Source organism: Anabrus simplex, chromosome 14 (genome assembly GCF_040414725.1).
Source record: "Anabrus simplex isolate iqAnaSimp1 chromosome 14, ASM4041472v1, whole genome shotgun sequence".
In the NCBI taxonomy this organism is placed as follows: Eukaryota; Metazoa; Arthropoda; class Insecta; order Orthoptera; family Tettigoniidae; genus Anabrus; species Anabrus simplex.
In genome coordinates, this window is record NC_090278.1 from 75,535,499 (window position 1) to 75,559,749 (window position 24,251).

Consider the following 24,251-nt stretch of genomic DNA (forward strand, 5'->3'; position numbering starts at 1 on the left):
CATGGTAGTTTACTTCTGTAGTATGGACTTCTTTAGTAGATGCAACTTCCGGAGTAATTTACTCCAAGATGATGCACGCCACCCATAATAGTGGTACTAATCACAGGTAATGTAGGCCCATAGTGTTTCTCATATAATGGTACCACTCACAGGTACTGCAGACCTATGGAGTTCCTCATATAATGGTACTAATCACTGTTAATGTAACCCCATGGCGCTCCTCCCTGAATGATATTAATCACAGACCTTTGGTGTTCCTAACATAGTGGTATTAATCGCAGGTAATGTCAACCCATGGTGTTCCTCACATAATGGTACTAATCACAGGTAATGTAACCCCATGGTGCTCCTCTGTGAATGATATTAATCACAGACCTATGGTGTTCCTCACATAGTGGTATTAATTGCAGGTAATGTAACCCCATGGTGCTCATCCCTGAATGATATTAATCACAGACCTATGGTGTTCCTCACATAATGGTACTAATCACAGGTAATGTAACCCCATGGTGCTCATCCCTGAATGATAGTAATCACAGACCTATGGTGTTCCTCACATAGTGGTATTAATTGCAGGTAATGTAGACCCATGTTGTTCCTCACATAATGGTACTAATGACAGGTAATGTAACCCCATGGTGCTCATCCCTGAATGATATTAATCACAGACCTATGGTGTTCCTCACATAGTGGTATTAATCGCAGGTAATGTCGACCCATGGTGTTCCTCGCGTAATGGTACTAATCTCATGGTGCCAAATCCATCATCTCTTGGTTGCCTCTTACGACAGGCAGGAGATACCTTGGGTGTATTCTTCACCTGCGCCTCCCCTCTCCAGCCCCCCCCCCCCCACACAGGGGGTCCTAGAAGGACAGACATGCACCTAAACCCACTGCGCAGTGGGACATGACAAAATCAAGGAATGAGGGATTCCCTCACCACGCACCCAGTGCTGGGTTAATTACAATTACAAATTTCTACTTTAAAAAATTATCAGTCTAATTACAATTACCGTACTTCAAAGAATGCCAATTCGCTGATTTTCTTATTTGATGATATGGAAGTTGAATGTATGTATGGAAGTTTGCAAGGAAATGATATTACTTCTTATTTTTAATAAAGAGACATTAAGTGACTATTATCATATTAACAACACAATTGTTCAACAAGTGTCATCCTTCAAACATCTTGGAAGTAGACTGACTGAGCACTGCGATCCCAAGAATAAAATCTTATCCAGGATTGGGCAAGCCCAAAATATGTTCAATGGTTTGAAGATCCTGTTCACCAGTAGAGATCTGAAACTTCAGCTCCGAGTTCGCATGTTGCGATGCTATGTTTTACCTGTCCTGTGTGGTTTTGAAGGCCGGACACTCAGTCTTATGCTGGAGAAGCGGATTGAAGCTTTTGAAATGTACTTCTATAGAAGAATGCTTTGAATATCCTGGCTAGAAAGGAAGACCAATGAGGAAGTCCTCAACTTGTTAAATAAGAAGAAAGAGCTTCTAACATTCGTCAAGGAACGAAAGCTCAGGTACAGTATATCATGAGAGGTAAACGATATCAACTTCTCCAACTCATCATCGAGGGGAAAATTGAAGGGAAATGATCTGAGGGGAGACAGAGAAATTCCTGGCTTAAAGACCTGCGCCGTTGGTATGGACGAACTTCCATCAAAATCTTTCGAGCCACTGTTTTGAGAGTTATCGTAATGAAATGGATCGCCAACGTTCGTAGGGAGACTGCGTCCTAAGAAGAGGTGATTGGTGGTGATCATTGTTTTAAGAGGACGTAGAACTAGGCAACCATCCTCTATATAACACTAATCAGAGAGAAAAATTTGAAGGGATGCAACACTTCATAAAATTAAGGTATCGACCAAAGAAAGACAAGGGCTATGAACGGCGTAAAAATGAAAGACTCCCAAGCCCTCGGAAACCTAATGGCGTCGGGGTCGGAAAAGAACAAGAGTTGACCAAGTGAGATCGCATAGGATAGACGAAAGTGAGAAGCCCGACACAAGTAAGTGGAAGCAATGCCAGGACTCAGCTAAGGGCCCCGTGGTAGCCAACCCACACTCCAAAGTTCAGAGCGCCTGGGGCCCCTTTTAGTAGCCTCTTACAATGGGCAGGGGATACCGTGGGTGTTATTCTATCGCCCCCACCCACAGGTTGACATCCTAAGAAGATCACAAAGTGAGACTAAACATGATACCTTGAAACTTTTGAAATTATGTTTTCCCATAATTTTTATTTTAGTTTGTAACTTCCAGCATTTACTTGACAACACAATTGATTCTTAAAATTCTTATCGTTAAATTGAAGTATATCTTTGCATTTGGTGAAACGACACTCTAAAGGGGCACCTAAAGGAATACCTGCATTTAATTTTAGGGACATCGCCAGTAGTAATGGGTAGGCCTATTGTAGGATAAGTTTGGTGACACTGGACGTACTGGAGAGGTAAGAGAGTACCTCCTCCACCACTGGTGAAACGAATGAATGTTTTCCTGTTAATGCTTCAAGGCAATGCATATCAATTACTAGAACATAATAATTAAGAGTCCAATTTTATTTCAAAAAGGAAATTATGAGTAAAAAAATTATATTTTGTAGAAAGTAATGATTACAAGTAAAAATTACTAAAAGCATATTTGCAGCACGCAATTAGTGAGTACTTCCCTCCATGTAGGGTTGGCGTCAGGAAAGGCATCCAACCGTAAAACTGGGTTATTCCAACCGACTCAAATAATGGAAAGAAAGCCCAGGAAGAAGAGGACACACCGTGAATGTTTTCTTTCCCTCTCCCAACATGGTTCAAAACTGTGGTCGTCTTGGTAAGAAGACTGTCAGTAGTGGCGATTAGGAAGAGCAAGGCCCCCCCCCCCCCCTCCCACACACACATACACACTTTGTGTAGCAAAAATTAAACTTTTATTCCATTTTAGCCACCTGAAACTGAGAATCTTTTTTTTTTTTAATGTACAAACCCTGTTGTCTTTTCAGATAATTCTTTCCTTTAATTTCTTTTATTATTAAGAAAATTAGAGCCTTCATGGCTCAGGCGGCAGTGCATCGGCCTCTCACCGCTGGATACCGTGGTTCAAATCCCGGTCACGCCATGCGAGATTTATGCTGGACAAAGCGGAGGCGGGACAGGTTTTTCTCCAGGTACTCTGGTTTTCCCTGTCATCTTTCATTCCAGCAGCACTCTCCACTATCATTTCATAACATTCATCAGTCATTATAATCAGTAATCACCTTGGGCTGGGCGAGGTACTGGTCATTCTCCCCAGTTGTATCCCCAACCAAGAGTCTGAAGCTCCAGGACACTGCCCTTGAGGCGGTAGAGGTGGGATCCCTCGCTGTGTCCGAGGGAAAAGCTGACCCTGGAGGGTAAACAGATGATGATGATGATGAATCACCTTGGGAGTGGCAACCCCATTGTACTAATAGCCTATATCTGTTTCATTCATTACATCCCTGACCCAGTCAAAGACTGGAAAACAGGCTGTGGGTTTTCAATTTCATTAAGAAAATTGTTTACCAGAAACGGGCACAAAATGTCGTTTGTCGCGGCTACCAAATTGTACAGCGCCACAGCAAGTAGTGGAGATCTGCGGAACAATGTGTAGCATGTTCTGCGACAAAGGGTAATAGAAGTATGTTTTTACCAAGTTTATCAGCATTTGTCAGTCTGGCAGTTTTACTCAGTCAATGTGTCTGTTCAGTTCTATCTAGTGTGTTACTTTGTTAGTATGTAGCCAAATACTAAATTACTTTTTAATTGTATACTCATGCCATACTTCTATTTAACTGTAATACATGCATAATTATTGTTCCCCTGGTGAAAGCTTTATTGTATAGTACTTTTATTATCGCACTTAAGTTGTTAGAGTGTCACCTTTACATCTCTATCAAAATTCACTCAGAGAGCATCAGAAACTTTTAACAGCATTTTTAAAAATGTTGATACCTACCCCACCCCCTACATCCATTGGACCGGGTACTTTCTGTTGTTTACTATATTTTTGCGCCCCCCTCCCCCAACCCACTTCTAATTCCCAATCGCCGCTACTTGAAGATTATGAGAGGGCAAAACTGATGAAGTGAAATGATTTATGATGGTTGAGGGGGCGTGTGTGTGTGTGTGTGAGAGAGAGAGAGAGAGTGTGTGTGAGGGAGATTAATTTATTGTACAAGAACAGATTGTATTCACATTTATGTAAAGGTAAAGTTGTATCCATGTAAATAATGATTAATATAATACCTAGTTAATCCACGGAGAGGAAGACACAAATGGGTTAAATGCGGTTCATCCATTTTCTTCATATTCCATCTACAAATAGTAGCCTACCAGAAGTTTGTTGGAAAATTACAAAAAACTAGTCGGTCCTTTCTTATTTATTATTTTTATTTTTTAACGTCGTTCTAGCCCAGATTAGTGCTGGGAGAGGAGGCAGTCCTCCGAGTGATTGAATCGGTAGTAGCAAGTGAAGCGCTCTACCGGTATTCTCCGGTACTACTGCGGAGAATTGCGGTGGTATACGGAGGGTTGCGGAGGAAACGGAGCGAACGTGCTCTGCTCATTCAGACAAAACACTCCTTGCTGTCAGTTGCTGCGTGTGACGGGTGAACTTTCTGGCACCGTTAACTTCACTGTGTAGCTAATGGCACGAAAACCATCAGTTGTTTGGAATTTTTTCGATGCAGAAGGCGATCGGCAGAAATCTGCCAAGTGCAAATTATGTGCGCGTAGTTTTTCAAAGGGAGGCGGCACATCTGATTTATTTGATCATTTAAAGATGAGTCATAAGCAGTGTTTGGAACCAACAACCGAGCAAAGTAGCGAGGTGTACGCCCCAGACAGTGAAGAGCATAAGCGGTTGAATCGGAGTTTGGCTATGTTTGTTTCTCTAGATATGCAACCGCTCGACATTGTCCGGGATGAAGGCTTCAGGAAGTTTGTTAACGATTTAAATCCGAGGTATGAACTACCATGTCGCCGAACTCTGTCTGAGGTAGGTGGAAAATGAACTCATGTTGCACCATTTATTGTACAGTATTACAATTAATTGCCAGCTATTTCTGTGATCGATACCTACGTTATATTTATTTTTTCTTAGGGAATTCTAGGCGAAATACATGACGAAGTACGCAATAAGCTGAACATCGAACTGGCAGCAGCAAAACATGTCGCTTTAACGACGGACTGTTGGACATCTAATAGACAAGACCTGTACATAACTGTGACTGCCCATTTTATATCAGAGGCGATGTCCGCATGTCTGGCAACAGAAATTCTGGAAGGAAGTTATACCGCGGAGCATATCACTAGCTGCTTGTCAGACATCATCAATTCTTGGCAGCTGTCTGGTAAAGTGCCAGCAATTACTGCAGATAACGCTGCAAATATGGTAGCTGTGGTACGAAAGTTAAATATCCGCCATGTTCCCTGTGTAGCGCACACACTTAATTTGACCATAAGTGATGTGGTAAAGAGCACGTTCCCTTTTCGTACGCTTTTGGATACTTGCTCAAATATTGTCACGCATTTCAAGTAAGTATGCCCACAACAGAAGTAAAAGTAAGATTAGGGTTCTAAGTTTTGAAATGTTAAACTCAAGGTATCGCCGAACTATAGCTTATAAAAGTATATTTGCTCCACGCCTTCTCGCAACGCTGCTAGTTTTTGTTTCCTAATTTTTCTTCTAGGCAAAGTACTGTTGCAAGCCATAAATTAAAACATCAACAGTTAGAGTCCGGTAAGCAGCCACTCCGGCTTATTCAGTACTGTTCGGCCCGATGGAACAGTCAGCTTGCCATGATGCGCCGTCTGCTCGAGGTAAAGGACCAACTCATAGTGGCTCAGTCGGAACTTGTGAATGCGCCGCAAGCGCTAACAGGTGAGAATTACGAATACAGTGTAATGTATTAAAAATTCTGTCTTTTTGTAACATTTGAATATAATGCATGACCACAACTTTTTCCAGCTGACGAATGGTTGACCCTAAGGAGTGTGTAGCAATTCTAGACCCATTCGAAACGATGACTACCATGTTATCTGGAGAACTATACACCACGTGTTCTCACGTGATCCCTTTGGTGCAAGGAGTATTTATCTCTCTCTCTACGGAAGTAGAAAAACCAGTTACCACTGTCGGACAGATGGTCCTCGAAGCAAGTCTGGAAGCCGTAACAACGCGACTTTTTGCATATGAAACTCGTTCTGTGACAAGGGCGGCAACTTTTCTTGATCCTAGGTACAAAAAGGATGGATTTCGAATACCAGATCATGCAGAAGAAGCACGAAAACAGGTTAGTGTTACTATTTTGAATGGAACAATAGCACAAAATCAAGCATGTGACAATTTTTCAGGTTGAAGTCGATCTAAGGGCTACGATCCAAAGGCGTGATAGGCTACAAGCAGCAGCAGAAAGTTCAGCATCGTGGGAAGAAAAGCCTGCTTCAGGAAGAAACGAAGGCAGACGTAATCTCTTAGCGTTTTTGGATGCAAAGCTGGCCCAGAAGCGACGTGTTGCGACGCCTACGTCGAATACCACTAAACTCCTAAGGCAGTACGTGGAATTAGAGCCAGAGCATAGGTTGACTGACCCTGTCAAGTACTGGACTCAAATGGCGAACCAATCGAGTCCGCTTCATGAAATAGCTGGATACTACCTTTGTATTCCAGCTACCACTGTCCCAGCGGAGAGAATGTTTTCTGATGCCGGACAAATAATCACAGCAAGAAGAAATGCTTTATCGCCAGAACGAGCAAACACTTTGCTTTTCTTACATGGAAACTCAAAATATTTCTTCAAGTAACGCATATAGCCTTGATCATCGTTTCTTCTTGACTGAAACATACATTTATTTATTTATTTATTTATTTATTTATGTGTGTGGTGTATAACTGTGTCTCCGAAGTAATTGGGGGCATTTATTATGAGGCTGCCTTTTTATAATATACTTCTCTTTAATATACCAAAAAATTATGAATTATTGTTACATTAAATGATGTATCGGTATTATATGATATACGGTAGTTTCTTCATTCAAAACAACACTACTACATCTGTTGCTAAAAAACGGTACCATACGTAGCAGTCCAACGGCTTGCCCGCGTTAACACTCTACTTAAAATAGGTTATAGTAATACAAACTTCTCCGCTCCTACCGCTCCTTTCCTTGCATAACGGTTTTAGCGGAGGAAGCGGAGGCAACGGAGGTAATCGGAGGTACCGATTAATGTTGCGCGAACAACTGCTCCGCTCCTACCGCTCCTTTCCCAGCACTAGCCCAGATAGGTTTTCGGCGACGCAGACTTGGGAGAGCTACGACTGGGAATGTAGCATCAAAGAGAATGTGTTGTAGCATTATGCCCCTACCCGATGAATTTTCAGGGTTGTCAGGGTGAGGTTTGAACCCATCACCTTCCGAATTCAAACATAACCTATACTGCTAACCCATCTCATTTGGTATCTCACAACTTTATTCTCGAAAGCACTCGTAAAATATTTCAAACATCATGAATATGAATTGTACCTTCAAAATTATACCCGAATCATGCACATTTGCCGGTGCTACTTAACGCAAACAAAAATATTTCAGTGCGATATGCTTCTAAGGCGATATGAGCTGTTAACAAAAGATAAACTACTCCACATGTACGCCAATTGAACGACGTCAATATCACAAATATATTCCAATATGCGATTCGTTTCTGATCCTTCTTCTTAAATTTTAGAATACAGTGAAATTCAAAATATTTTTTATGACATTTTTCAATCAATACAACAATATATACGGTCAGATATTTGAGGTGAATTCGGAATGTTGTATCTCTGTTCTTTTTTTTAAATGTTGTGCAACCTGAATAATACTAGTTGGACTTCAATCAGGCAGGCAACATTCCGCTGCGATTGATTAGATTAGCGCCTGGTTGCCTAGAACGGAACAAAACAAGAAAACATGCCTCCGAAGAAAGGAGGTGGTGGAGGTGGAGCGAAACCCAAAGGAAAAGGAGACAAGGGAGATGATGAAAGTAAAGGAGCTGGAAAGGAGAAGAAAGGAGGAACTGCTGTGAAGGTTTGAACTTTACTGTGGCAATATATTCTTTGACAGTAAGGAACCTGTGATTCATAAGGGTGATAGGTTATGTTTTCTTTTTCACTTGTAATGTGTAATTTACTTTGCTCGGAGGCTGAAATGTTTACTGGGCCCACAGAGCGCACCGATGGCATTCCGTGCCGAGCTAGGTTGTGCCGTCGGTAAATCGTGTGAATGGTTCGATCCCGGTTGAGATCGTTGGCATTTTAGGGTTTTTAACTGCGACGATTCCATGCCGTTGGCTTTTGGCACATTGAAAAATACCTGTGTGCAAATTGTAACACTCCAGGCAGCGTGACGTATCGTGCTAGAAAAGAACTCTACAATGAATGAGTACGGTACCACGTAGGAGCTCCTAAGCGAAGAGGAAGGAGACTTTGAAGAAAAAGTAATGTGCAGAACTCGGTGGGAGTATTTTTGATTGATAAATTGTGGTCTCCAAGGAGCCCTGGTGTAGGTCTTTCTGTTCGACGCTCGCGTCTGAATGGTTATACAAGCTCACAGCTACGCTCCGCTAAGGAGGCAGATTAGGTCTTTCTGTGCATGTCACTGAAATACATATATATCAGTACATACTTCAAACCATGTACTACTTCAGACTATCAGCGACCAGTGCCAAGAGTTATTTGGAAAGCCGGACTTAAGTCCACGGACGAATAGATGGATGCAATTTTGACTGTGTTGGAAAGGATTTTTCGTGTTTCCAAGAGCAAAGAGAACATGTACTCGTACAGGAACTGTGTTGAAAAGAATGTAAGGAGAGGGTGAAATCCAGTGTTGGCACATAGCTTACTCCTGTCGAATAACACCAAGGGGTGTCCTCTGACATTGTAGTTAGCCAGTTTGAGTCCCATTGGAGGAAAAGAATTTCACCAACAGATAGTTGGCCAGTGAGGTAGGAATGGTGGTAGTATACTACAATTTCAAACCTAATTGCGTGCCAAAAGTCTGGATTTAATTCCATATTTATCTGCAGTGTTTATATGGTGTGAGGGCATGTGATGGTGTCGATAGTGATTCATCAATCGGATGGGTATATGAACTCTTTGAAGGTGATGTCACCCTTTGGGGGTGGGGTGACAGACACTCATACAAAATATTGTTTGTGCCCATGCTTCTCAACTTTCAAGTCATGTGCAAAACTGGCGCTTCCATCCATGCTGTTGTATTACATTGAGTGTTCTCATAAGGTGTTCATAGAGTGCAGCACGCAGTGCATTGCGCAAAAGATGATGTAATTTCACTGACACATGTCACCATCAGATTTCAGTTATTAGTGGCAAGGAAAATAATGTGGAGTCTATTATAGCTTTTTTTTTTTTTCCCTTACATGCTATGGTTTACCATGGTGTTATCATGTCAGTACTGCTGTACGGTTGTGAAACGTGGACCCTGTCCATCAGGATATCAAAAAGGTAGAGCGCTTCCATCTGCAAAAACTTAGATCCATCTTGAACTTCAGATGGGAGGACCGGGTCACCAACCTTGCAGTTCTTGAGAAAGCACATGGTATAAGCATTGAGGCTAACATCATTGGTCACCGTCTCAGACAGATAGGGCACATCCATCACATAAGTGAAACCAGGCTTCCTTATCAACTTCTGTATGGTGAACTCTGTTCCGGCACAAGACCTCATGGAACCCCTTTGAGACATTTCAAGGATCAGCTTAAGCATACTATGAAAAGTGCTGGAATTAACACTTAATCCTGGAATACACGTTTGCTGAGAATTGTGCACTTTGGTGCCACGCTGTTTTTACATCAGTTTCGGTGTTTGAAGAGGAACGACGGCAATGTGAAGAGCTCAGTTCCACCCTTTCCTCAACCATTTGATGTGATCTGTGTGGATGTATGTTTCATGCCAAGATTGGGTTACTAAGTTGTATGAAACATTTTCACAAAGCTTTGTGAGTGTGAAAATGTAAACTGCTCAAGAATATGTTTACTCGGATACGAGTTGCAGCCAATGACGATTGTTACCTCACTTCAGAAATTAATATAATATAATATAATTAGTCCTACAGTGCAATGCAATTTTCTCTAATCGTCTGATCCACTCGCTGAACAAGATCATTGGTTGACAGTCACTTCAGTCCCTGACCGCTTGCATCATGAATGTCTGTACGTCCTGCTTCGAAGTTCCTGCACCACTGCCGCACTTTGCTGTCACTCATGAAAGTGTTACTGTACGCATTACTCGTTCGTTGATGAATTTCAGTGCATTCCACCCCTCAGCATGAAGAAATTGAATGACAGCATGCACTTCACACTTGGCAGGGGACTCTATTGCTCTAGGCATGTTCACGTGCTCACCGCATGCTCTGAACTGACAAGTGCGACGAGACACGGTCGATGTGCATACTAGAGACATTGCGCAACACATCTGCCTAAGGCTTCTCGCTGTGGTTTTAATTTTGCGATCGTGTGGAGGTTAAAAAGTATAGCCCTTGTATATGTTTATTCTGGGTCATTGCAGGCCAGAAAATGGTGGGTTTTATTGATCTTTTTTGGCTTATAAGTCCTTTTTAGTGTTTTTTTTAGGTCTTAATGGCTTTTTTTTGCAAATTCACCTTTTTTCAAGTACATTTGTACTGGTCATTCTCAACTCAAATCATCGTTGGTTTGTCCATCACCTCTTAAACAATCTTTTCTGTAGTAAAAGTGAAAAATTGAAACTAATGCTTGAAAAACCCATGGGTATCAAATTACATGCAGTATAACTGAAACATTGAAAGGAGAAAATTTTGATGTGTTTTTCAAGAGGAAGATCTCACTTGCTTCAAGTATGAATCCTTAACATCCGTTGATGTGAAGAGAATTTTCTCGATATTTCACAACGTGCTGTTTGAAAACCAACGATCCTTTACACCTAAGAACCTGGAGATGATTATTGTGATATACTGCAAAGCCAACTGAGGTAAGGTTTCCGAATTCCAATTTCTGTAACCCTAGTGTGGTTAAGCCAAATATGATTCCAGTTATACTAATTTCAATTTCATTCTCCAGGATGTCCATTGCGGATTCGGTGAATTCATTCCAGGTGCAACACACATTTCATTCTAAATTCTGCAAGTACTTATATTAACATGCAATTACTTTTTTTATTATTTAAAATAAAAATATATAATGTCTGAAAGAGAAGTGTTTCACTCATATATTTTTGCGAATACCACCAGAATTTTGCATTTTAAAATGTTTAATTGCATATTTAATGAAGGAATATAAACTAAAATTATGAATGAATTTAGATCGCATTTTTACGTCCTTTTTTTGGATATTTTAAAGTCTTTTTACAGGTCTTTTTTTTAGGCATTGTTTAGGTCTCCAACTTCCGTGCCCTAATAATCATTAACAAAATCATCAGTTTCTGACAATAACCTCAACAAATGCATACACTAAATAAATAAATTAAGACTAAAAAACTGTCAAGCTGGGAAACAGAAAGGAGCTTGTCGAGGCTTGAAAATAAATGGATGTTAAAAACTGGAATTTATGAGGAAAGCCCATCTATGTGAAGTTGTGGAGATTATATTTTTGTCCATCAGGAGTTACTTAAGGTTGCTAGGAAATCTACCGACACAAGGATGACATATTTGAGCGCTTTCAAGTACCACCAGACTGAGCCAGGATCTAACCCATCAACTTGCGCTCAGTAGGCCAGCGCTCTTACCGCCTGACCTACTCGGCCCATCTTAGGTGTTCCTGCTGTTCTATACATGACTTGTTTGTTCCTTCCCATTACTCAAATATAATTTAAAAGTACAAATCATTGTACTGGAACTGAGGACGCAATATGTAGTCACTTCAAGAACCGTGGCAAAGGTATACAATCCCCCACTCAGCCAAGACCAGTAGAGCGTGCTACTATCTCTTCTTCCTATTATTTACTTTACTTCCTCACATGATTACCAACTATGTATATTAATTATTGGTCTCTGCTTGTCCAAGCTAGTGATGAAACCCATTGGTCTAAGAGCCTCTTGAAGGGAGTGTGACCCCATGTAGCGGGGACACTGTTTCATGTCAGACCATTGGCCACAGCAAACAAGGTTTTATTGTTCATTTAATTTAATATCTATTAAGCACAATGTGCATGTATAATATAATGTGAAATCTAAACAAGCATTACATACTTACTGTAATATCCATAGATATACTATATAGCGGATCCTGTACATCATTCACAATCCTTTCACCAGTCTTTAGGAAATGCACCAAGAGACTGTGTTCTGTTGGAACAGGTCATTAAGTGATAACGAGAATAGGGCACGTCACAAAGTCGGCAGACACAGTCATCACTTAGTGCATGAAATCCATTCGTCAGACATATCTTCCCATGGAACCCATGGATGCCCAAGCACGTGTATATGTGGCGTAATTTATAGTTAGGCCCTCTCCAGAAACTAGTCCTTGTTACTTCCATGTTAAAAAACTCTGCTGGTATCTGTTGTGCTTTTTTGTCATCTTTTTTCTAGTACCTCAATCAGTGCAACAGTACCCGTGAGTCTAAATACTGTATATACCTAATGTCCTCCAAGAAAACAGATTCGTTAGCCATTGCATATGTGAATCGGTTTTCTGTATATTTTGAAACATGACGAACTCGTTTCAGAAATCTGTTAAGTAGTTGGTTATTAAATCTACCTGTATTGAATTATGGGAATGATGCCATATTTAATAAATTTCAGCCAATGGCCATGGCTCTTCACTCAAGATGTATGAAAAAATGCAGCGCGATTCTAATGTTTGGCTCTAAAAGTAAATATATTTGTAGGGACAGGTTGGTGGGACCCTAACATTTGTATTAAAAATCTCTCTCTCTCTCATTTTAAAGGAGGTAAGATATTTAGGATTCACATTTCTGAACTGTGTACTTCATACTGAGGGGAACATAGTATATTTTGACCTACGGATGTTGTGTTATATGTAGTATGCCGCAGTCACAGAACTCTTTGTCAATTGGAAAGTGCCACTTCTGTTAGTTCACCTTGGATCTGCCTCCGTCCATCCTTAGTTTGTTTAAGGACTTCCTTTTAGCTAATACCTCTATAAGGCCAGGAACTGATGATTCCTTGGGTTCCATTCAGCTTGATAGAGGAAAGATTCTTTCTTTCCACTAGGAATTCTGTACTAACACACACTTCTTTTGGCTTGTGATAATGAGATTTTAATTTATATCAAATTATGTGTTTCTTAATCATTTTTAATTTTTCTGACCCATCGTAGGTACGGCATATTCTCTGCGAGAAGCAGTCGAAAGTGCTGGAGGCCATGGAGAAACTGAAAGCAGGAATGAAGTTTCCTGAAGTGGCAGCACAGTACAGCGAAGATAAAGCGAGACAAGGGGTAAGTAACTGTGTGAATTGAAGAGTCTTCAAGTAGAAAAATAAAAATAAAGATTTTGTTAAATGACCCATATAATTAACCAATCAACATGGAGTGCCATACACTGTACGCTAACTCCTCAACGCTCTCTGTTGCGGAATGACGTGCATGCACACGCGTAGCAGCTTCTGCTTTGTGCTTCTATCTAGCAAACAGTTCTTGAACTATTACAAATATTTATTTTGACTTTCTCCAACTGAAGATTGCCCCTGAGGACAAGGCATTTAAAAAATAAAATAAAAAAAACATTAAAAGTATTGTGATGATGACGATGACGGCGACGATTGTTAATGAACGTAGGTTTTCGTGGCTCATTGTATTAACTTAAATAAATAAGTGAATACTGAATTAAAGCCACTATATTTATTTAATGAAGCAGAGCTTTCAGCCAAATTGCAGTGACCTTCATCAGGGCATGTTAAGTTCTGCTTCTGACAGTGAGCAAAGAAATTCAAAGGAACCTGGAAGTCATGATGGTACTATCCACGGCCTCCCCACTAATTGGACTCAGGGATTGTCGTGCTAGGATTCACAGCCCTCTGTCGACAATTTCGTGAGTGTGTCCCACTGTGTTATGCATGTATTTCTGCAGTAGAGGTCTCCATGTATTTGATAACTTGAAGCCGTCTTCCCTGTTGATGTTATTCGGGCGCAGTTCTATCTCTTTGGCTTCCCTTACCAGTCGAGCATAGAAGTCTTTTACAGGCGCAATGACCTTCGCCTGGTCAGAGAGGATTTCATGGTCTGTACTGTAGAAATGTTCTGCTATGGCAGACTGGCTTATGGTATTCTCCGTGGAGGATGAAAGAGTAACATTCTTTACCGACCTGATGTGTTCTTTCACCCTGGTGCTGACAAGCCTTTTCGTCATGCCAGTATATGAGGAACCACAACCACATGGAACTTCATACATGCCCGGTGTTTCAAGATGTGGTTTTTCCTTGAATGTTCGAAACAGGGATTTGAGCTTCCGGTCTGTGGTGAAAACTGGAATAATATTGTACTTCCTAAGAATGTGCCCTATTCTGTCAGTTATACCTGCCACATAAGGAAGGAATACTTTCTTCTATTTACTGTAGTAGTGGGTGGTACTATCCCTGTTAGGCTCCTTGATCTTCACAGCTCATGCTATGTCTCCAGAAGTATAGCCATTTTTCTTCATGGATGTTGTTAGTTCTCTTAATGCACTTGAGCGCTTATCAGTGTCTGCAACGTTATTTACCCTAGTAAATGACGTTCGAAGGAGAGCTGCTTTTTGGCACGGGTGGTGATGTGAGAATTTATGAAGATATTTTTCAGAATGTGTAGGTTTCTTATACATTGCATGACCTAGTGTGCCATCATTCTTCTTGTATACTAGCACATCAAGAAAAGGTAATTTACCTTCATTTTCTACTTCCGTCGCGAATTTGATCTTACTGTTAATGGAATTTAGGTGCTCCAAAAATTCATTTAATGTTTCCCTTCCATGTGGCCAGACCGAAAATGTGTCATCCAGGTTTCAATGCCTCTACAGTTAATGCAGCAGACTCAGTGTTCCATAAAAATATTAGCAGCCACTGGTGACAGAGGTGAACCCATTGCTGCTAATTCTGTATGTTCATAATAATCCCCTTTGTAGTAGAAATACTGTGGGGGTAAGACACCCCTTACGGTTGGAGGATGGGAGGGAGTGACATGTAAAAATAATAATAAACGACCAATATTAATGTCGAATCCATACTTCTCGGAGTCACTGGGATGAATTGTGACATTCTGGATGCCGTTTAAGTCCAGGTTCAGCCTCCATCAACGTGCGGGTCATAAGGGGCGAGAAAGATGATGTCCAAAATGACTGTGATCAGCACAGATCGATGCCCCGACAAATAGCTTTAAAAATTCAAAAAATAAAAAAATATCCGAGTCTCTGATGCCAGCATTCTTCAAGTCTTCTCTAACTTCTGCAATCCACTTCATGCTCTTTATGCTTTCGGTGTATTCCAAGATCTGTTTAGTCAGTCGGCTGTCCGGCATTCTCTTGATGTGAGTATAGAATTTCAGTCGATGCTTCATCATATCGTGTACTATGTTGGATATCTGCTCATTCTCCTGTCAACTTCGCAACTGGTATCCTTCTTGTGTCTTTTTGGCTCCTAGAATCCTAGTGTTTACAGTGCACTATGTCTTCTGGTATGGGCTAGAGCAATTTTGTTACTTTCATCGATTTGTCTCTGTCTTATCCTCGGCTTTGACAATATGAAAATGACTGAGGTATGAGCAATGCTAGTAATGCCATTCCTTGTACAGCCAGTCCCTGCTATGAATGGTATGGAAATGTTGCTCATAGTGTCGGGCGGTGCATGCATTTCAGTGGGCTTGGCAGACTGATGTGTAATAGCAACGTCTGGCTCAGTGAGGAAAGCAATGGGAAACTACCTCACTCCTCATTTCCCTAGTACTGAGCTCAGCAGCTGCAGTCGCTTAAGTGCGGCCAGTATCCAGTATTTGGGAGATAGTAGGTTCGAACCCCACTGTCGGCAGCTCTGAAAATAGTTTTCCGTGGTTTCCAATTTTCACACCAGGCAAATGCTGGGGCTGTACCTTAATTAAGGCCACGGCCACTTCCTTCCCACTCCTAGCCCTTCCCTGTCCCATCGTCGCCATAAGACCTATCTGTGTCGGTGCAACATAAAGCAACTAGCATTTCCCTAGTACGCCTCTTCAGTGATGCCTAAGCCTGACACGATGATGACGTATGTGTGCACCTTCAAATACCACTGGACTGAGCCAGGATCGAACCTGCCAAGTTGGAGTCAGAAGGCCAGCGCCTCAACCGTCTGAGCCACCCAGCCCGGCACTTTTAAAAGTAGGAAAGATATGAAGATAAAGTTGGAATTCAAGAGGACAAATTGAGGCAAATATTTATTGATACGACAGGGAGTAAGGGATTGGGACAATTTATCAAGGGAAATATTTGATAATTTTCCAAGTTCTTTGAAATCATTTAAGAAAAGGCTAGGTAAAGAATTGTTAGGGAATCTGCCACCTGGACGACAGCCCTCAATGCAGATGGTTGATTGATTGTCGTCTCAATTCCCTGGTACTGTGTATATGCTGATCTTCAAAGCAAAGCAAAGTCACCTCCGTACAGGCCATGAAGGCCCTTGGAGGAGTGGAAGGTAAAGGCTTCCACCATTGTTAACCTCGGCACGTGATGGGGTAGAGGGTTAGCTCTACACCCGGCCGCCTTTGCCCCCAGGAATTAACCTGGTACTCATTTTTGGTGTAGGCTGAGTGAACCTCAGGGCCATATGCCCCTCCGGAAGTGGAAATCTTGTTTCTTAAATTTTACGACTTCCTGACAGGGATTCAAACCCAAGTCCTTCCAGGCAAACCGAGCGCGCCTTTACCACCTCGGCCAGGCAGCCCCTATGCTGATCTGCAGCCCAAAGAAAAGGCCAGGTTGATCGTCAACTGTTCCTGTTGCTTGAAGGGACTGTTAGGGAAATGAGAAAAGTAACGTAGTTCTCCGTTGCTTTGTGCACAAGGCCAGAGGATGCTATTACAGATCAATGTACTAATACACAGAGCAACCCTACAAGCCATTTCTTCCAAAATTACCCCTTGTGACAGTACCTATCTTTTGGAAGTTAAGTGCACACAATGTGTATGTTCAGCGTTTTAAGTTTATTTACTGCATAGCAAGCATTAGAGTGCGGTGTAGGAGTAGTGTGTCTGCCTCTTACCCAGAGGTCCCGGTTTCGATTCCCAGCCAGGTCAGGGATTTTTACCTAGATCTTAGGGCTGGTTCTAGGTCCTCTCAGCCTACGTGCTTACAGTTGAGGAGCTATCTGATGGTGAAATGGTGGCCACGGTCTAGAAAGCGAGGGATAATGGTCGCGAGGATTCGTCGTGCTGACCATACGACATCTCATAATCTGCAGGCCTTCAGACTGAGCAGCAGTCACTTAGTAGGCCATGGCCCTTCGGGGTTGTTGCCCAATGGTTTTTTTTAAATATTTTGCAAAAATTAAAAACCCAAGATATTACCAGAGCCCTTTTTTTCTCTTGTCCATACATAGTACTGGCACCTTCTTTTCTCAAATTAAGAAAAAAAGAAAGAATTGCGATTTATTGACAAGGCGGCAGTGCCATCTAGCGGCTGGTGAGCACACAACGCCATAGAGCCAACCTAAAGACGATTAGAGCAAAACTGCAGATACTCATTGACTTTTCCTCATAGTACCAAAAATTTAAGTGGTGAAGAGGATCACGAAGACTGAAGATCCACAGGGTCATAAGGAATCAGTTTCTGGTAATGACTGGCCAGAACATTGGGCAGTTTTGCAAAAAATGTTTTCTGCAAGAGATAGAAGTGGATGGCGATGATAAGGGTATACCTAGATATAAGTTAGGAGTGTGGAAGTTGCTGTTACAGCACCTACTTGGGTACCGATACCTGTCCTCCCAGAAAAAAGAGCACTTCATGTTACCCATTACAATCCACAGACAAGTACATCAAGCCGTTAACCTTGATCTTCCAGATGAAACAGTCGTACTGTTGTTTAGCCAGAGAGCCAGTCACCTCTTCGTAACATCTCTCTAATTACAGACAAGAAGGAATGTGTTAGTCATTGTGTTTATTCCTTTTTCAGTGTGGAATGTGTCCTTGTGTTATTAAGAAAACTTGGGTTCCCTTAGGCCAAGGTTATTTAACATCAACACTTCTAAATTTCCACTGTGAATCTCTTACGTATTCTGAGCTCTTTCTTCCTTCAGGCCTTCTTGATGTAATTTACGTAATTCCTCAGAGAAGTTGCACAAGGTAGTATTTAGCTTCCTCCTTTCTGAAGGTCTGATGCCACATACAGACCTCTTGCTCATCCATTCTCATTTCTAGACACACTGTGAGAACTGAACAAGTTGACTATAAGGTTTGAGTCATGCAGCTGTCAGCTTGCACTCGGGAGATAGTGGGGTTCGAACTCCACTGTCGGCAGCCTTGAAAATGGTTTCCCATGGTTTCCCATTTTCACACTAGGCTGTACCTTGATCAGGGAGTAAATAAAGAAAAGTGCACTCTGGGTTGGGTAGCGTACCAAAGCCCTCCAGTTGTCTTATTTCTGTCATTCTTCTTCAATCACTGTGTTGCTTTGCACAACAGAGTCCCTCCATCCCTTTGACGTTGTCCTGTAGGTCTCCTTGAGTTTCTTGAAGGCTTTCTTCCGAATTCTCTCATTTTGCATTTGCATCATGTGTCTCAGCCACCTTAGCTTTGCTCTGTCACTTCTTTCTTGCAATTTACGTATCTCTTTGTTTCATATTCTGTCTCATGTGGCCCCTTGTATTCTCCTTAGAAACTTCATGAACTTCATTTCTACTATTTGATTCCAGGCTGCTGAAGCCTATTTCAATACATACTGACCTGTTCAAGGTTTAACACATTGAGCCCCAGACAGTATTTTTTAAACCTTCCTGTTGGACCATGTTATTATTTTGTATTAATCTCTTCTTAAATGTATGAAAGTCTGGGCCAAAATACAAATATGCATAAATGAAGAATATGTTTTCTTCTAACAATATTTGTAGCGGTCCTGTCATAAAAGTGTTCCACTAGGACCAGTGGTTCCACGCAGTGCTCCAGAAAAATTTCCCGCACATTTATAGGAAACACTTTCAGTTAGATATTTTCGGGTCATTCATGTTCAACAGTTGGCAAGAAATCATCTTCCCTAATGTAAAATCATTGTTGTTCTTTTATGTCATTCGCACACTTTTTTGTGATTATAGATATGTCTGATTGTTCCAAGAGAAAGGTCACGACAATTTGACAATCTTCACATATTGCATATTTTCATATTGTTTTCTCCTCCTTCCAGATTTCGGACATTACAGTAGTGCACAGGATTTTTAACCTCTTTCAAGAAACCGGGCGAGTTGGCCGTGCGCGTAGAGGCACGCGGCTGTGAGCTTGCATCCGGGAGATAGTAGGTTCGAATCCCACTATCGGCAGCCCTGAAAATGGTTTTCCGTGGTTTCCCATTTTCACACCAGGCAAATGCTGGGGCTGTACCTTAATTAAGGCCACGGCCGCTTCCTTCCAACTCCTAGGCCTTTCCTATCCCATCGTCGCCATAAGACCTATCTGTGTCGGTGCGACGTAAAACCCCTAGCAAAAAAAAAAAAAAGAAATATATGATCCATTTTTTTATAACAACAACATAAGAAATCACCCTTTGCTTAACAGCAGGTAGACTGTTTATATATTCCTATATTTTTAACAGTTTTTACATAAGTTCTAAATTCAAATTGTTTATAAAGAATGTATTTTAAGATTCAAGACTAGTAGAAGAATCAGTCACTATGAATAATAATTTTGTGTGGCTATTTCTAGCCAGATAAAGCCCTTGTAAGGCAGACCCTCCGATGAGGGTGAGTGGCATCTGCCATGTGTAGGTAATTGCGTGTTATTGTGATGGAGGATAGTGGTGTGTGAGTTGCAGGGATGTTGGGGACAGCACAAATACCCAGCCCCCCGAGTCATTTGAATTAACCAATGAAGGTTAAAATCCTTGACCTGGCCGGGAATCGAACCCGGCACCCTCTGAACCGAAAACCAGTACGCTGACCATTCAGCCAACGATTCGGACATCATTCACTACTGATCTACATTTAGGGCAGGTGGCGGATTCCCTATCTGTTGTTTTCCTAGCCTTTTCTTAAATTATTTCAAAGAAATTGGTAATTTATTAAACACATCTCCTTTCGTAAGTTATTCCAATCCCTAACTCCCCTTCCTGTAAATGAATATTTGGCCCAATTTGTCCTCTTGAATTCCAACTTTTTCTTTGTATTGTTATCTTTCCTACTTTTAAAGACACCGCTCAAACATATTTGTCCACTACTGTCATTCCACGTCCACTAATATCATTCCACGCCATCTCCACCTGACAGCTCGGAACATACCACTTATCATCTAGATCAACATACCACTTAGTCGAGCAGCTCATCTCCTTTCTCCCAAGTCTTCCCAGCCCAAACTTTGCAACATTTTTGTAACGCTACTCTTTTGTCGGAAATAACCCAGAACAAATCGAGTTGCTTTTCTTTGGATTTTTTCCAGTTCTTGAATCAAGTAATCCTGGTGAGGGTCCCATACATTGTACCCATACTCTCGTTGGGGTCTTACCAGAGACTGATATGCCCTCTCCTTTACATCCTTACTACAACCCCTAAATACCCTCATAATCATGTGCAGAGATCTGTACCCTTTATTTACAATCCCATTTATGTGATTACCCCAATGAAGGTTTTTTCTTATATTAACACCTAGGTACTGACAATGATTCCCATAAGGAACTTTCACCCCATCAACACAGTAATTAAAACTGAGAGGACTTTTCCTATTTGTGAAACTCACAACCTGACCACTTTGCAGTTGCTCACAATCTTGTAACTTATTTATTACCCTGTACAGAATAACATCATCTGCAAAAAGCCTTATCTCTGATTCCACTTCTTTACGCACATCATTTATATATATAAGAAAACATAAAGGTAAAATTTGTTCAAGAATAAAAACATAAAGGACCGGGTGGGTTGCCCGTGTGGTTAGGGGCACGCAGCTGTGAGCTTCCATCTGGGAGATAGTGGGTTCGAATCCCACTGTCGGCAGCTCTGAAGATGGTTTCTGTGATTTCCCATTTTCACACCAGGCAACCTTAATTTTAGGCCACGGCCGCTTCCTTCCCATTCCTAGGCCTTTCCTATCCCATTGTCGCCATAAGACCTATCTGTGTCAATGCGATGTAAAGCAGATAGCAGGAAAAGAAAAAAAGGTCCAATAATACTGCCTTGAGGAATTCCCTTCTTAATTATTACAAGATCGGATAAAGCTTCGCCTGCTCTAATTCTCTGAGATTATTTTCTAGAAATATAGTCACCCATTCAGGCACTCTTTTGTCTAATCCAATTGCACTCATTTTTGCCAATGAAGAATACAGAGCAACGTGTACAAGTGCAATTTTACTAGCAACATGCTACTCAAAAAACAAGAGGGTGCTGCACACCTGAAGAATAATACCAAATTACAAGGCTCATTTATCCATTAACTTTGACAAGGATAATATGTTTTCATTATGTGTTTGTTAATTGTGTAGTGTTTTCTAGAACCTATTCTTGATGCTAATTTTAATCTGTACAAAGAGAATGTGGCTGATGATGGCCACATAGGACGAAACATATCCCGCAGTACTCACGAGAATATAGAAATAAAAATAATGAAAGGTTTATTTGTTGTGGTGAAAAGATGGATCTTTAACCTAATTTTTATTTATAATATACGTGGTCTGTTTCAAGCTGTCAGTAGAGAGTTAGCGTGGAATGACATACGCTTGAGCGGTAAAATAGGAAAGATAAGATAAAGTTGCAATTCAAGAGGACAAGTTGGGGCAAATATTCATTTATAGGACAAGGAGTGAAAATGAAAACCTACAACCTGTTTTCCAGTCATTGACCGGGTCAGGTATGTAGTGAATGAAACATATATAGGCTGTTAGTACAATGGGGTCGCCACTCCCAAGGTGATTTATTAATGAGTGATAAATGCTATGAAATGATAATAGAGTGTGTTGCTGGAATTAAAGATACAGGGAAAACCGGAGTACCCAGAGAAAAACCTGTCCCGCCTCCGCTTTGTCCAGCACAAATCTCACATGGAGTCACCGGGATATGAATCACAGTATCCAGCGGTGAGAGGCCGACGCGCTGCCATCTGAGCCACGGAGGCTCAGGACAAGGAGTAAAGGATTCAAATAATTTATCAAGGGAAATGTTTGCTAAATTTCCAAGTTCTTCGAAAATATTTTTTAAAAAGGCTAGGTAAACTACTGACAGGGAATCTGCCACCTGGGCAACAGGAGCTCACTGATGATTGATTGATTGATTGATTGATTGATTGATTGATTGATTGATTGATTGATTGATTGATTGATTGATTGATTGATTGATACAGAATACGAAAATGGGAAGTGATTGGTCTGATGATTGGTGGTGGTGGCGATTACTGTTTTAAGAGAAAGTACAACTGGGCAACCATCCCCTATCTAACACTACTCAGAGAGAAAAAAGGAAGGGATCTGACACTTCGAAAAATGAAGGTATCGGCCAAAGGAAGACAAGGGCCATGAAGGGCGTGAAAATGAAAGACTCCCTTGACCTTGAATGCTCCAATACAGTCGGGGTCAGAAAAGAACAAGAGTTGACCAAGGGAGGTCTGATAGGACTGATGAAAGTGAGAAGCCTAGCACAAGTAACTGGAAGCAATGCCAGGACTCAGTTAAGGATCCCATGGTCGCTGACCCAAGCTCCCAAGCTGAGAGCTCTTGTGGACCCTTTTAGTCACCTCTTACGACAGGCAGGGGATACCGTGGGTGTTATTCTACCACAGGTGGATAGGTGCCTGAGGAACTATACCTAAAGCGTAGTAGTAGTGCGACATGATTTGTCAATTGCTTATTCCTTCCTGTTATTAGCTGCTAGTACTATGTAGTTGTCATTCCATGCTTCACATATCATTCTGTTTTGTTTCAGGGTGATCTTGGCTGGATGACCCGAGGCTCCATGGTTGGACCGTTCCAAGATGCAGCATTTGCCCTACCTATCTCAAATGTTAATAACCCTGTCTATACAGATCCTCCCATCAAGACCAAGTTTGGATATCATATTATTATGGTTGAAGGAAAGAAATGATCACTGTACATATTTACCAATAAACCGTTGTTCTTTTTCTATTAAACTAATTTGATTCACTTATTTTATTAATCCTCGTACTCTTAGAGTTTTCCCACAATCCAAGGATTAATACCGTATGTCCCATTTCTCTATGGAGTCAGTATGAAGTGAGATGAATCTTCATAGCGAGTTTTTACGACCGGATGCCCTTCCTGGCGCCACTCTCATCAGAGCAGTTAATGAGATGATATGAATGATGTGATAGTGATATATGATAGTAGGAAGGGAGAGGGTGAAAAGAAATGTTTCTTTCTTAGTGCAACTGCTTAGCTGAGTTGTCAGAATAATGGCCTTCCCAGGTTCAATTCCCAGTCGGGCCGAGGATTATAGCTGTATCTGAAATTCCTCTGGCTTGCGGGCTGGGTGTTTGTGTTGTTTTCATACACACCACACTACCATCCACTGCAGAGACACTCGATAGGGAATACATCTTTCACTGGTGTTGGCATCAGGAAGGACATCCCGCTGTAAAACTGGGTCAGAATAAATTTAGTGCCGACCAGGAAGAAGAATTCTTTCTAATCCTTAAAACAAAACAAAAAAATTAATTTGTCATAACTTGGATGTTCTTCTGAGTTCTGAGGACTCTGTGTACTATCCACAACACAATAATAATAAACATAACAATTATAATATTAAAATATAATAATATGATACAAAATTTCTATATTTGACAAATCTTCTTTACAACTATGGTCTTTATCTCATCTCATACTGAAGTTCGAATGTGATATTTTCCCAAAATTCCTCAAAAAAAACTAGGTATAGCACCTCGTGCTCCTACCGGTAGACCTATTACACCAACGCATTTGAGGTTCACATATAGCTTGTGATTTGGGGAGAAGACAACATGAATGTTCAAGAACAGTTGGATGTGGTGAATGGGAAGATCAAAGAATATGGATTGAAAATAAGTATAGAAAAGAGTAAAACTGTCGTTATGACTAGAGGGGAGAAAGAAGGGTTAGGTCAGATTAGACT

General features: G+C 41.2%; 2 protein-coding genes across 2 annotated transcripts in view; one reads left to right on the forward strand and one right to left on the reverse strand.

Moving 5' to 3' along the window:
• Positions 1–24,251, reverse strand: part of LOC136885753 (arrestin domain-containing protein 17) — a 191,774-nt gene that overhangs the window by 126,979 nt on the left and 40,544 nt on the right. The window lies entirely within an intron of this gene.
• On the forward strand, positions 7,935–23,287 carry LOC136885705 (peptidyl-prolyl cis-trans isomerase NIMA-interacting 4). The gene is made up of 3 exons (XM_067158421.2): positions 7,935–8,092; positions 13,341–13,460; positions 23,070–23,287. The coding sequence occupies exons 1-3, from the start codon at positions 7,976–7,978 to the stop codon at positions 23,226–23,228; spliced, it is 396 nt and encodes a 131-aa protein (XP_067014522.1). The 5' UTR covers positions 7,935–7,975; the 3' UTR covers positions 23,229–23,287.

Bases quoted from the DNA above. Each gene is read 5' to 3' on its own strand.
- LOC136885705 (XM_067158421.2), top strand. From the start codon at position 7,976: ATGCCTCCGAAGAAAGGAGGTGGTGGAGGTGGAGCGAAACCCAAAGGA. The intron at 8,093-13,340 runs GTTTGAACTTTA...GACCCATCGTAG, and splicing joins AAGGAGGAACTGCTGTGAAG to GTACGGCATATTCTCTGCGA. The intron at 13,461-23,069 runs GTAAGTAACTGT...GTTTTGTTTCAG, and splicing joins AAGATAAAGCGAGACAAGGG to GGTGATCTTGGCTGGATGAC.